This window comes from Tachysurus vachellii, chromosome 9 (genome assembly GCF_030014155.1).
Source record: "Tachysurus vachellii isolate PV-2020 chromosome 9, HZAU_Pvac_v1, whole genome shotgun sequence".
Lineage (NCBI taxonomy): Eukaryota > Metazoa > Chordata > Actinopteri > Siluriformes > Bagridae > Tachysurus > Tachysurus vachellii.
Window position 1 is genome coordinate 4,113,853 of NC_083468.1, and position 14,298 is coordinate 4,128,150.

The following is a 14,298-nucleotide window of genomic DNA, read 5'->3' on the forward strand; positions in this document are numbered from 1 at the left end:
TGCATGCAACAGTCATTGTGCACGTGCACAGATTACAGTGCGATTTGCATGCAAGTCATTGTGCACGTGCACAGATTACAATGCGACTTGCATGCAACAGTCATTGTGGATTAATTTTGGACGAATATGCATATTATAGATGATTGATGCATCCTACGACTGGCTGACTCACTCAATAACTTAATTTTTAATGCGTAATAAAAAGAGACGAGGAGGGAGAAAAGTAAAGCGTTAAGCAACGGTGCACGTGCTTTCTTCTAAGTTTCATTAGCAGGAATTAAGCGGAAGAATATCCAAGCTGTGGATTTATAACACAGTTCGTGTTTCGGTTTGAATTACAAATCGTTTACAGCACAGAGCATCTTCAGCCAGACGCATGCTGCCCTCGTGCACGTCAACGTGCTCCATTCTCATCTTCTGATTGGCTATTCCGAAGAACCTTACTTCCGTCATTTTCTGTCACAATAACCTTCCGCCAAGATTATTGTGTGGAAAATATACGTTCGCGTCTTGCGTGGAACGTTTGATACAAAAAATATATCTATCTACGTATTAAGACGTAGTTAAATTGTGTACGTAATATTTTAGGAGGTTTTGAATGTGTAGGTGTTTTTTTTTGAAGGAAGCTATCCGTCCGTATTGCGGAGTAATACATCCGTGTTGTTGCTTAAAGTAGCGCCGGTCAGTTTCTCAGATCACCTTGAGGAAGCTCGTGCGGCGTTTTGAAGCGCATCCTTTGGAGCGGACGGTTATTTTGATCAGGTGAGCTTTAACCTCAGGCCTAGCCGTTATTTTAGCTTTACAGGCTAATAAACTTCGATGTATCCGACCACGTTATGTGCTTCTGACTGATGAATTAGCTAGCAGGCGTTTGGCACAGACGTTATTGACGTTACTTTGACTTAACGAGTTTGCTACGTTGCCTGAATCAAAAAATGTACGTGTTTAAATAAATATTGGGCTGTTTAAAAGCGTCAAACATTTATTTAACCCCTTACCTAGTGTGCTTGAGTAGGAAATACAGAGATATTTGTAAAGAGATCCACGATATTACGTTCGTGCCGGTTAAAAAATTGCTTCAAAAATGTTTATTTTAGTATTTTAAAGTTTAGATCAGTTAACAAACTACTATTTTTTTCCCCTGTGATTTTCTTTACTTTTTAAAATGAAGACTAACCTATTTTTCTTTTTGAATTAGTTTATTATTTTCTGGCTAGGTGTTAGCATAAACTTGACTAGCTGGAGTGCGCATGCGCAGATGCAGTGTCACGTTTGCTGTGTAAAGCTTGCTGTCGTACTGCGCAGCTTGTTAAACGAGTCGTAAGACTGATAACTTAGATTTTGTAGATGTCATAGATGAGGTCCTTGGGTAAATATTGCGTTCCTTTTTTATTATCGGCTGGAGTCCATTTAAAGCCTGCGACGTGTTTAGGGGAAACTGTGACGCAGAATGAAACGTGACTTTGAACACATCCGCAGTGTTGTGCAGTGAGCAGAACAACATATGAGCATCAATGGGATGAAATAAAACACTTACACACTGAATAGATGAGAGAGACTGCATTTTAATGACAAATATCTTAAAATTGTACCTGTGAATAGATCTAATAATCCTGTTAATGCTAGGTGATGTTTTGTATCATGTGAATTAAATGAGAAAGTCTGAGCATAAATTTGACATTGTGATGATGGATCATCTTTTTGCTTTTCTTTTTATAGAAATAAAATCCTAGCTTTTGATGATCAGATATCTAATATTGATGGTATGCAGACTTCCTTTATATTCCTATATTAATTTTCATACATTTTGGTAATTTGCCAATTCCCACTTATCCTCCAGCTTTGCTTCCTCCTTTCAAATTGTTGCTCAGAGGATAGTTTTAATCGTCCTCTACTTCATGCGTACGCATGCAGACTGAAAGAGGAGAGATTCATGTTCTTTCCATGTTATTGACCAGTTTTACTCCCTTGGCTCTCAGCCACAAACGCCATGGCATCTGGTTTGGCAAGATTGCTTCTTGTGATCTGGTGACAACGTTAGTGTTTTTTGTTTGTGCCACTTTGTATCCCGGTGCAGCGAACGCATATGTTAGGACTTGCTGAAGTCCTAATGAATGTGTAATGAATCGCTGTCTTGGTGTTAAACACGCACAAGAGTAAAGCGTATGCACCAAAATGTTCAAAACGGCTTCCTGTTAGCTTCATTCCCTTTCAGGTGTTAAAAGGTACAGGACAACCTGCAGCATCTGTTATTTCTTTTCCATCTGGACTCAAAACCTTGCCAATGATTATTTGGTTATCTTTTCATTCTTGGAAACAGCAAATCAGCAGTTTTTATGTTCAAGGACTTTCAGTCACTGTCAACACATGAATTAGTGCACTAACTACATACCAGAGTTTTAGACCTCTATTGCTAATGTAGTGATTAAAAATCTCTGTGATTAAAATTACTCTCGTGGTTTCATTTGCACAGTGGAACTTCAAGGTGGGTGAATCACTAATCTGGAGACCGACAGTATTTTCAGGCATAGTTATGTGTGTTTTCACTGGACAGAGGTGTAGACATTAATAGTTAGATTGCTGGTTTTTGAATAAGTCTTCTCCCAACCTCAGAAAAAGACACCCAACACACACACACTTAAATGAACAAATCACACTCTGATCGCATGTCCGGTTGAAAATAAAGACATGGCCATCACACAGATTATCAGGAAGGATTTGCTACATAGAACGTTTCTCTCTGCAGGAATTCATTAGCATTTTTTTATCAGGGTAACAAGCTAGTCATGTACTGTAGATTTCCAGGAAACACGAGCCTGATCAGAATGAATTTATTATTTGGCGGCTTCTGATAAGTTCTTATCTCTTAGGCTGGTTGTTAAATACACAATTGACACCATTTCCTGTGCTAAAATCTGTACCCTCGGGCCCAGACTACTTGATATTCTCTTACATTTTTTTTTTTTCCTTCCTGCCTCTCTTCTTTTCTTCCACTAAAAGGCATGCTGGGTAACCTGGCTTTTCATAAGAGAGGAAAGAGAAGTGTGAGTGGGATGTGTATGGGTGAGTTGGGTGGTACAGGTGGTTTGGGGGGGATATGATTGTGGTTGGGAGGGGTGTGTGTGGGGGGGGGTCCCTGTTTGGTGGTGGGTCAGTGGGGAGTCTTTCAAAAACGAGAGGGGGAAAAAAATAACGAGAGGGGAAAAATCTTTCATGTTCAGTGTGAACAAGGAACAAAATCCTGTCTAGCAAGGACAGAAAGTGAGTCAGTTCTTAGTGCAAGTATGACTTAAATCACATCTCCTGAAGCCAAGCCAAAGAGCAGTGTGTCTGTGATTAATCTTATGACTGGATAAAAAGAGAGAACACGTTGGCAGATACTGGATAAACACAGGCTTGAGGGTAAAAAAAAAAAAAAAAAAACATCCCCCACAGTCAATTTAAGATTGTCTCCTTATTGCTTTTTCCTTTTTAAATCTTTGTTTAAGAGGGCAACTGTAATTATTTTATTTTTAGATATACACACACCCACCCAACATTGGCACCCAAGAGGCTGAAGGTGTGTGGGGTGCTTTTTTTTTTTTTTTTTTTTTTTTTTTTTTTTTTTTTGTTTTCTTTTCTTTTCTTTTTTCAAATACAGTACACACAGCACAAATGTAGTCCATACAACTTTGTCACAAGACACTGTGTCAAGATAAACAGGCAAAAGGCTTAATTCTGGCTTTTTTTGTCATGAACCAAAGTCTCCTCTATTTAATATCTGGTGGAAGGTCACTGAAGCCTCAGGACTAAATAAAGCAACTAGCTCCAATTTCTCAGAGGATATTTTGACCACAGAGATGAGGGTTCAAGATGAACTACATACTACAGTAATTTTTGTAGATGCCCAAATTGGGTCACATGACCATAACTTTATTGTATTTGCTCCGAACCTGTTTTTTGAAATGCGGGTGCTTTATTTATTTATTTATTTATTTATTTATTTATTTATTTATTTATTGAAAACTCCGTGCACTTTTAGTGTACAAGAATTACAGCAACCTCTTCTGGTAGGAAATTAATAATTAGAATTTATTGTTTGATTATACACTCCTAATTTTTATTGATCGGCATTCTACTTCTAATTCTAAATTCTGAGTGATCATCACGATGCGCAGGAGGCCCTTTTGCTATTTTAGTGCTTGTGTATGTAACATGATACCGTTGTGGTGGTCTTGCTTAGCTAACACACATCCAGTTAACCTTTCCATTGACTCATGTTGGTCCAAAGCTTTAGAAAAGGCCTGCTTGACTTGCGTAGTTTATCCGCTCTTAAGAGAAGAGGATTTCATGTTACGGTCTTTGCAGAGCATGCAGAACCCGGGTTCATTCAGTTCAACCTCCCAGGCTACAGCCCTGTGGGAAGGGAAAAGCCAGCCAAACAGTCCTGGAAGATCCCTCTGACAAGGTGTCTTTCACTGAAAAGCAGGGTGCTCTACAGGTATGAGAATTTTATATCGATTTGTACGTCAAGGTCATGTGAAGGCATTTATAGCCAGGGTAGTTTAGGCGTGAAGGAAGGAAACTAAATAAGGGCTTAAGTGTGGAAGGTTATTTGATGCATGTGTAAGTAGGTTAATAGACCTGCTGTAAAGTTCATGGAGGGAATACTGTATATTCAAAGGAATATTACAGATTTCTCACCACCTTTGGTCATAAAACATTTGTTAAAATAGGCTTCAATCAGATTCTGCATTGCTGATTCTGTCCCCAGCAATGCAGGGTTTGATTCTCACCCCTGACTGTATCTGTTAGCCTCACAGTGTGTACGTGTGTGATGTGATGTGAGATTCCTCACGTACAGCAGCTTACCGGCTCAATACCGTCCCCCTTCTATGGTCTGAGTGCAGTGGAATAAATTGTGTGGCAGACCACTGACTGGAATGAGTCAGGATTTGGTCCGACACATCTGTGAGTAAAATAGTAAATGGGGCCTTTCGTGTAGTAAAATGAGCTGTAATGGGGAAATCTGTGTGTGGGCAGAGGGTCGGGTTTTTTGTTTTGTTTTTCCTCTGAAATATAAAATTAATCTCAAAAGCTCGATTTAAACTTTTGGGTAATATTATATTAAGAAATAAGTTGTATTAGTTACATGTCGCATGCGTCATGACTTGCAGAATCAAATCTTGTATTCACGTGCGATTACAGTATATCCCTGTGTACCTGGAGACACGGCAGAGTAGGTGTGTATAGGTGACTAATTCTTCGCGAAGAAATAGGTGTCTAATTCTTCGCTAGCCCTGTTCTTCTGTTAGGCTGGTCAGTAAGACGGTACGCTCACCACATGACGTCATGCTTAGGAAAGGTTTCCTGGTTTTGCTTCTGTTTCAGTGTATTGTTGGTCTCATCCAGTAGCCATCGAGCTGTGAATCATGTGACCGGCTGAAAGGACTCTCTAAGGACCCCTACTGCTTTCTTTCATTGTGTAACACTGGACTCCTCAAAACACAAACACACTAGCAGTCTGTAGGCAGTCATGGAATTTTCCAGAAAGTTTGGAGTGCCTTGTTGATCTCAAGCACGGGCCACAACAGGACATTCTCGTGCTTCTGCTTGTGTCCTGGACATTTGTGTTGATTGTGCGTTCTTGTGTAATCCCACAGCCATGTGCTTAAACTTGGCATTCATACAGCTGTTAAAAGGTTTTGGTTTAGTTTGATTTCTGTTTAAATACTACAGTTAGGTCACAAACATGACGCTTCATCAACGGACACGTTACACAGCTATGGCCTTTATATTCTCCTGATAAATTTGTGATTTAAATACCTGCTGAAAATGTTCAATGTGCCCTGCCTCTTAACCTCCATGGTAGATCATTAGCTTACACTATTGATTTGTTACTATTCATAGCAATGTCTGTACAGATGATGGGCCACTAATGTAGAATTATATAATCCCACAAGCACAAGCCTGTCTTTCCATGTGGAATGTGGCAGACTCAAATGAAGACTCTCGAGACACTAAGTGGGTTGGCAAAATCATTTTTTGATTGCGTTCCAAACATGGGAACATGTGATGGTAGTAACTTCCTGTCTCGAAACCGGTACTTTTTAAGAAGTTTCGTAAAATTAAAAAAAAAAGAAATTACCCCACATCTTTCAACCGTTACTAAAGCACAAGCATGCATGTGAGGGATGGCACGTACACATTTTGCATATTTTTAACTTTTTATTTTAGACAATATGGCGAAACCATTATGGTAATAGAGACTGGTGGCAATAAAGAACTGTAATTAAATACATTTGGTAACACGATATTTGTTAAACATACTTTTATATCAATGCTCATGTTCTACTTAAGTAATATGATTAGATGTCTCATAGATGCATCCCATCAAGTTCAAATGCTGGATTAATGCAAGGCTTTCACGTGAGCTGTAACTGTTACTGATTTACATCTCTCTAACGTGCTTGTGTTTTAGCAGTGATTTACTTGTTGCTTATTATTTCTTTTGCAAACCGCTTTGCATACCTGCAAAATGCTCTGATTCTTAGTAAATACAAATCCTGAAATAATATTTTAATAAAGCCCAGTCTCTAATGAATGTCGGCAACAGTAAGGTGCAGGGCTTCACCTTTCATCAGGTCACGAATCACAGGGAGGCCGCAAGCTGGCAAACAAGCCTCATAATTTCAAATTAAACATCAAATTGCCAGCAGCTAAAACGGTCACCTGTGTAAGTAATGGAAAAAAATGTAACTGTATATTAGTATATTAAATAAAGGTTTAATATTGTATAATATTGTTTGCTTGTGCCTAAAACAAACTGGTTCTCACAGCCGTTAATTTTCCTAAATATATGTAAAGCTGGATACTCAAAATTTTATTCCAAATTTTTGGTTCTTCCTGTTTAACGGTTTTTAGGCTGAATTTAACCCCAGATCACCTAGTGACTAAATCAAGGAAACGAATAATGCATACTTGATTAGTGCTTATTGTGTCAGAAGGATCAAGTTATGTGACTTCATATTGTTTCTCATAGGTCTGTCTCGCATCTTTGGACCAAGTCACATGCTTGTTGTCTTCTGCCTTTTTTAATCTCTCTCTCTCTCTCTACTTATGTATTTATCTCCAGGTCATCACCAGGCATCTCTATTCCCACCATGTCGGACACTAAGACTCAGGACTTGGGCAATGCCTTCATCCAGACGCAGCAGCTGAACGCTGCCATGGCCGACACCTTCCTGGAGCACATGTGCCTATTGGACATCGACTCCGAGCCCACCACTGCACGCAACACCGGCATCATCTGCACCATCGGTCTGTTGTCTTAACGTTGCTTAAAAAAATTAAAATTTTATCGATGTAGTAATTTGTTAAAATGTCTTAAATGCTTAATTTTTATTTTGATTCATTTTCCATGATTTGTCATCCCTCTTTTTTTTTTTTTTTTTTTATTATTATTTAATAATTTATTGCTTGTATAACATACCACAAGCAGAGCTGCTATCCATTAGCCTCAGCAAATATAGTTGTATCCTGTGCTTATAAATCAGGTGTGTGTGTTTTCTCATTGCAGGACCAGCTTCCCGCTCAGTGGACATGCTGAAGGAGATGATAAAGTCAGGAATGAACATTGCTCGAATGAACTTCTCCCATGGTTCTCACGAGGTTCGGGCTTCTCTTTCAACCTTTGTTCTACTTCAACCTTTTACTCATCGACGTGAAGCCACAAAATTGTCTAGCACTCTAGTAGTAGGTGATTGAACGAGCTTTACTGTGCTCGGGCTCAAAGATCCTAGACAGTTTCCGTGTCATTCACGTGATCTTGATAACGATGATAAGGTCACAGTGCCCACTAAACTAGAGTGCACTCTATACTCTATAAATAACTCCTCTGGCTCTGGCGCTCTTATCTTCCTCAAACAGTCTGTATGTGTGTTGTGTATAAATCCCTATTAATTCCTCTCCTTAATGGTAATATTATCTACTGAAATAATTCCCAGACATTCTAGAGCTTTCCTTCCGTACCAAACAAAATTTCCAAAATGCATGAATAGCTGTCTGAGCAACGCAATTGTTCATGATGCTGAGATCATTTGATGTCACTGACTGTCAGAAACTCCATCTGGCACGAACGTATCTAATTCCGGTCCACCTTTGGATGTTATTGAACAAATCACAGAACAAAAGCTCTCTTGCTCCAGCTGGAAAGCCTTTGCTGTCGTATTACTGACTTGGCGTAGTCATGAAGGATAAAGACTCAGGGAAAGATTGTATAAGGAATATAAGGGGATTCAGAAAATGTTGAACACTTTTTGGAAAGCCTTCTCTTTGCCTTCACTATAGTTCTGGAGGCAGAAGACAAACATAGATGATTCTACAGTATATGGCCAAAAGTTTGTGGACACCTGACCACTACACCCACATACTGACCTCAAACCCACTGAACATCTTGAACTGTAATGTTGACCGCACCTCAGGCTTCCTCACCCAACACACGTGCCTGATCTCACTAATGCTTTTGTGGATGAATGCTCCATCTTAAATCTCACACGTATCAGATTGGTGTTGCCAGAAGAAGAATCAGTGTTCTAATGCAATAATGTTTGTGCATTTGTGTTTTTATAGTATCATCGTGAGACCATAAAGAACGTCCGTGAGGCGTGCGAGAGCTTCCAACCAGGCAGCATCCACTACAGACCTGTTGGCATTGCTCTGGATACTAAGGGCCCAGAGATCAGAACTGGACTCATTAAAGGGGTAGCTATGTTACACCGCTTTACAGAATGCTTGATGGGATGTTAAGCTCATGTAATGCTCACAATCTCCTAATATAAATAATAACAAAGGGGTGTGTGTGAAACAGAGTGGCACCGCTGAGGTGGAGCTGAAGAAGGGTAACCAGATCAAGGTGACACTGGATGACTCTTACATGGAGAACTGTGATGAGAACGTCCTTTGGCTGGACTACAAGAACATCACTAAGGTGGTGGAGGTGGGCAGCAAGGTCTACATTGACGATGGCCTCATCTCACTCCAAGTCCAAGAGATTGGTGAGCATGTTTCGTATCATGGTTATAAATTTATGAAATCTTTGCAGACGTTGGTCTAAATTCCCCCCTCATGTTTTTTTATAGGCTCTGACTACCTGATGTGCGAGATTGAGAACGGCGGTACGCTGGGCAGCAAGAAGGGCGTCAACCTGCCCGGGGCGGCCGTGGACCTGCCCGCCGTCTCTGAGAAGGACATTAAGGACCTGCAGTTTGGAGTGGAAATGGGAGTCGACATGGTCTTCGCCTCATTCATCCGCAAAGCAGCTGATGTCCAGGAGGTCAGGAAGGTGCTGGGAGAGGAGGGCAAGAACATTAAGATTATCAGCAAGCTGGAGAACCATGAAGGAGTCCGTAGGTGAGCGAGGTCTTTCATAGTTCTATTTTGCTTGTCAGCACTAGCATGCATTTCCATTAGCTGCAATGTTTTAATTCATGCCGGTGTTGCTTACCTACAGGTTTGATGAGATAATGGAGGCCAGTGATGGCATCATGGTTGCCCGTGGAGATCTGGGTATCGAGATCCCCACAGAGAAGGTCTTCCTTGCTCAGAAGATGATGATTGGACGCTGCAATAGAGCTGGAAAGCCAATCACTTGTGCTACACAGGTTAGGGTTTAATTGTTTGTATCTCATTTATTTGTTTCCTTTCCCTGATGCTCATGAACAGGAAAAATCATACATTACTGTCATGTTTCCAGATGTTGGAGAGCATGATTAAGAAGCCCCGTCCCACACGTGCAGAGGGTAGTGACGTGGCTAATGCTGTTCTGGATGGAGCTGACTGTATCATGTTAAGCGGAGAGACTGCAAAGGGAGACTACCCTCTGGAAGCAGTGCGGACACAGCACATGGTACGTACGCCGTCAAAACAAAAACACTTAAAATCTACATTTATTCATATGGTTTCCGTTCTGATTTTTATTCATGTGATTGTATTGTTACAGTAGGGTCAGAATCCAAAGAAAGCATAAGAACTATATTGGCAGCTTCTAAATGATATTTTGAGTTATGTCTAGCAGAAATGCTAGTAGCTTTGCTCCTAATATTCCTGCATGCTGCCAGACTTCCTTTGGCTTGTTCAGGGTTTTCTTCTTCCTATTGTTCGCTCAGTGTCGCATTCTCAGACTGCTGAGTCACCCTCACCATCCAAAGGGAGCATGATGTGCATGCTGATCCCTCATTAGCCTGGGATACAATGGCAGCTGGTCAATCTGATCAAGCTTTCAGCTTTATTAACATTAATCTCCCAACACGGCTGTCTGGTTTTATTTTAACAACAGGGTGATTTCAATGTATGTCATGTGTGTCTCTTGCCTTTGTGGCCTCTGTATGTCTTTTATCTCTCTTTTTCTAACTCTGCTTAAATGTATTTAAAGGCATAGTGGGACCAAAATTATATAAGAACTGAGCACTGTTACTGCAGGTTGATGAGGTTTTAATTGACTTGCTCTTTTGCTTGGTTTTGGTCAAACTATTCCTTTAAAGCGCTCGTCACGAACTGTGAACTAACCCAGTGTTTGCTAACTCCTTAAATACCTTTTAATTGGCTGTTGTCTTTCTGCAAAATCAGCATGTTGTGCCTCTATTCAGCAATAAAAACCCTTTATTTGGTTCTGAACATTAATGAATCCACTATGATTTAGTAAGGAATTCACCATAATGTGATTGTGAGCCATGATTGGTGTTTGAATGAAATGTTATAAAAATAAGTTTTGCATGACTGACTAAAGCCACTGGGATCAATTGTAATTTAGCGATTTTATTATTTTTCTGTTTTTGTCCATCTGTCTTCTGTGATCTAACAATTGCATCAATTCTTTCTTGTGTCTTCTTTGCATCATTCTCTCTTGTTGTACATCATCTTTTGCCCTATCGCTTTTGTCTGTGCACCCATACATGTTTACAATCTGCTTGCTCTCTCTATCTCTTTCTTCTCTTCTCAACGCCTCATGTGCTTACTTAATGGTCGCATCAGATTGCTCGCGAGGCAGAGGCAGCCATGTTCCACCGGCAGGTGTTTGAGGACCTGCGCCGCTGCACAGCCTACTCTACCGACCCCGCTGAGGCCATCGCCGTCGGGGCAGTGGAGGCTTCGTTTAAAATCCTCGCTTCAGCTTTCATAGTACTCACTGGTTCCGGCAGGTAGGCAGGAGGTTGAGATGTGAAGGACGACAGCAGCCAGGAAGTCTAGAGTAGGGACAGACAGGAAGCACAAGGGATTAAGAGGGAGAGAGAAAGGCAAATGTTACAGTGGGGTGATGCTAATGACAAATCTAATTGGGATTATTAGTTGACTGGTTTGCCAAAAGCCAAGATGTTTCTGCAAATAGTAAAAAAAAAAAAAAGTGTAAACATTTTGCCCATCTCTCTCTCACTCACTTTCTCGCTCAAGTTCTTTTGGTGATGTGACTGATTCCTTATAACTCCTCCCTTTACCACTCCACCTTCCTCCACTTGGTGGCATTGTGTCCTCTCCCTCACACACTCAGATTGCCAGAGAGGCAGAAGCAGCCATGTTCCACCGGCAGCTGTTTGAGGAGCTGAGGCGCTCCACGAAACTAAGCCATGACCCCTCAGAGGCTGTAGCCATCGGGGCCGTCGAGTCCTCCTTCAAATGCTGCGCCAGTGCTATAATTGTTCTCACCAAGACCGGCAGGTAAGAGGAGGCGGCTAGGGCGAGAAGGGAGGAAGCAGGTGCCAGGATGTCCCTACATACTCCTTGTGCTCAAATTATGCTGGTCAAGCCATCTTATTTTGATTATTTTTCCCTACTTGTGATTAACTGCTTTAAAAAAAAATCATTTTCATCATCCTGAGAGCTGTACAGTAAGCGAAGGAGCCTGCAATAGATTGAAAGGAAGAAGAGAATTATTTCATATTAATGTGTCACTCGGGCCATCTTACATTTTATTGGGGGGGAGGAGAGAAGGATTTTTATTTATTTATTTTATTTATTTACTTTTTTTTTTTTTTTTTAAATTTATTTATTTTTGCCACAATCCTATTAAATTTCTTGATGTATTTGAATTGCTAATATAATAACAAATGTAACAAAATACAGAAAATGGCTGTTACTTGCTTTTGTGACCCAGATATTAGTCTTTTCCCCCCTTTCCTCCACCGGACCATAAAGATAAACCTGTGTATCAAGGCAATGCTGGATGCCTTGATGTACAAGAAGCATGGCTGGGTCATCAGAGACCAAGAACATTTACCAAGATTACCTCAAGGCACACTAACATTAGTGGGAGTTGTAGTGCCAGTTAGGAGCCATTGATGGAGCCCTGCAACGTTCTGATGTCACCGCTACAACAGATTGTGAATTGCTTCATGAAACTGATTTTACAATCTAATTGTAAACCTCAAAAAACCACCTGCTTCTAATTCATTTTTGCTTGGTGTAAATATTAATTTTGAACAGGTTCTGGAAAATATTCTCCAACTTTCATCTAATATGAATATCATGGGCAGTAACGCAAATTTCCCACCTGCATGTCCATATAGTGTAGTCTGAATTTCCTCCATATTACTCCAGAACTACCTTGGCCTTAGAGCATGGGCAGCTAAAAGGACTGAGTGAAGTGTATAAGCACTGGCTCTGTAAAATGTGTAGGCTTTAGGAGGACATATTATGCTCACTAGGCAAATATTACTTTCTTCCCTTATTTCCTTTTACCCCTGAATGTTTGACTAATAGTCTAAAGCTATGAATAGGGTTGCGTAGAGTTTCACTTTAGAGTTTCATGTGCTGATAATAGTTCAGGCTACAAATAAACAAAGTAAAATTACAAGATATTTTTGCATTATATTATTCATTTAATCTATTACTGATTTAATACCATGGTGATGTTGTTATGAGTCATCATATTATTGTTCATTTGCAGGTCTGCTCATTTGCTTTCCCGGTACCGCCCCCGCGCCCCCATCATCGCAGTGACTCGTAACGGGCAGACGGCCCGACAGGCACATTTGTACCGCGGCATCTTCCCCGTGTTCTACAATAACCCTGCTCACGATGTCTGGGCTGAGGATGTTGACCTCAGAGTCAACTTTGCTATGGATGTCGGTAAGAGGACACTAGAAGACTCGTTTATTATTTAAATCCCGTTTTATTGGTGGAGGCATGGATTCGTCTAGAACATTCCCTTTAACTGTGCTGCAGCAAAAAAAGGGGGTACATTTTAACAACTTTTATGAAAACTGTTACTGACCTCTTCCCTTGTGTTATTTAGGCAAGGCTCGAGGGTTCTTCAAGCCCGGCGACGTCGTTATCGTGCTGACAGGCTGGCGTCCAGGCTCCGGTTACACCAACACCATGCGTGTGGTTCCAGTGGTGTAGACCTCACGTCTCTTCATTCCAGTCATTCTTACTTTTTTTTTTTTTTTTTTTTTTTTCCAGCTCCTTTATCATTCAAGCACTTCTAGCAGACTGGCATTAGCATGGATTCCCAGGCTGGGCTTCACCAGTTGTGACCCATCTTGTCTAATCCTAGTCAAGTATTCTTGCTTCCTATCTGCTATTTTTGGCACGCGTGTCAGTCCTTAGACCTTTTCATTTAAACGGCAACTTATTATTCCTCACAAGTCATTTATCTGTTAGAGCGCAGGGTGATTGAGGGTGTAGTTCAGAGCTGCTGTACTCCACGTGCAATCAGTATTCTTCTAGAACATTCCCTTTAACCATAGAACCAACAGTGAAAAAAGGGGGTACATTTTAGCAGCTTTGGCTTCTCCACCTGCTTTCACCATGACCAAGTGTAGAGAAATATATTGCCACGTGTTTGTATTTTATTTTTTTTCCTCCCTCCCTCTGTCGGTTTAATTAATATGCCCTTCCTCTGGGGCCCTCTGCATTGCACTCCCACAGCTACTGTAGGCAATGTTACATCCTGTATTATACTTGACAATGAGATGTTTGGGTGTTGGGGAAACCAGCACTTCATAATATAATAAATATATATATATATATAAAGTTTCTCCTAATCTGAGAAATTTAGTTATACAGTTTCCAAAAAGAATTCGAGAGAGAAATGAAAGTTCACACCAATTCCATCACGCTTTCTCTCCGTCTCGCTCTTGTGCTCACATTTCGTACTCTCAGCAACTACGTGCATCAGGCATCTGTGTGCAGGTCTCGTATCCACACGCTTCTGATTGTGAATGTAGGATTTAAAGTATATGTTTTGTGATCTCAACTTTACTCTGCATTGTCAAAGACTGGTTCAGTCGATTAAAGAGAAGATTGAAAGAGAAGAGCACCTGT

At 40.6% G+C, this 14,298-nt stretch overlaps 1 protein-coding gene across 2 annotated transcripts; it reads left to right on the top strand.

The window, feature by feature from the left end:
* The first annotated feature begins 612 nt into the window (after nt 1-612).
* On the top strand, nt 613-14,288 carry pkma (pyruvate kinase M1/2a). Of its 2 annotated transcripts, none has more exons than XM_060878891.1 (11): nt 613-762; nt 7,115-7,299; nt 7,559-7,650; nt 8,611-8,742; nt 8,849-9,035; nt 9,120-9,390; nt 9,491-9,641; nt 9,734-9,886; nt 11,011-11,177; nt 12,920-13,101; nt 13,268-14,288. In XM_060878891.1, the coding sequence occupies exons 2-11, from the start codon at nt 7,143-7,145 to the stop codon at nt 13,372-13,374; spliced, it is 1,599 nt and encodes a 532-aa protein (XP_060734874.1). In that variant the 5' UTR covers nt 613-762; nt 7,115-7,142; the 3' UTR covers nt 13,375-14,288. The 2 variants fall into 2 exon arrangements, with proteins under 2 accessions (XP_060734874.1, XP_060734873.1); XM_060878890.1 differs by lacking the exon at nt 11,011-11,177 and adding an exon at nt 11,525-11,691 and having other exon boundaries at nt 614-762.
* The last annotated feature ends 10 nt before the right edge of the window (nt 14,289-14,298 follow it).

Coding starts and splice junctions, on each gene's coding strand:
- pkma (XM_060878891.1), top strand. CDS start 7,143: ATGTCGGACACTAAGACTCAGGACTTGGGCAATGCCTTCATCCAGACG. Junction 9,642..9,733: donor CAATCACTTGTGCTACACAG/GTTAGGGTTTAA, acceptor TCATGTTTCCAG/ATGTTGGAGAGCATGATTAA. Junction 11,178..12,919: donor GTACTCACTGGTTCCGGCAG/GTAGGCAGGAGG, acceptor GTTCATTTGCAG/GTCTGCTCATTTGCTTTCCC.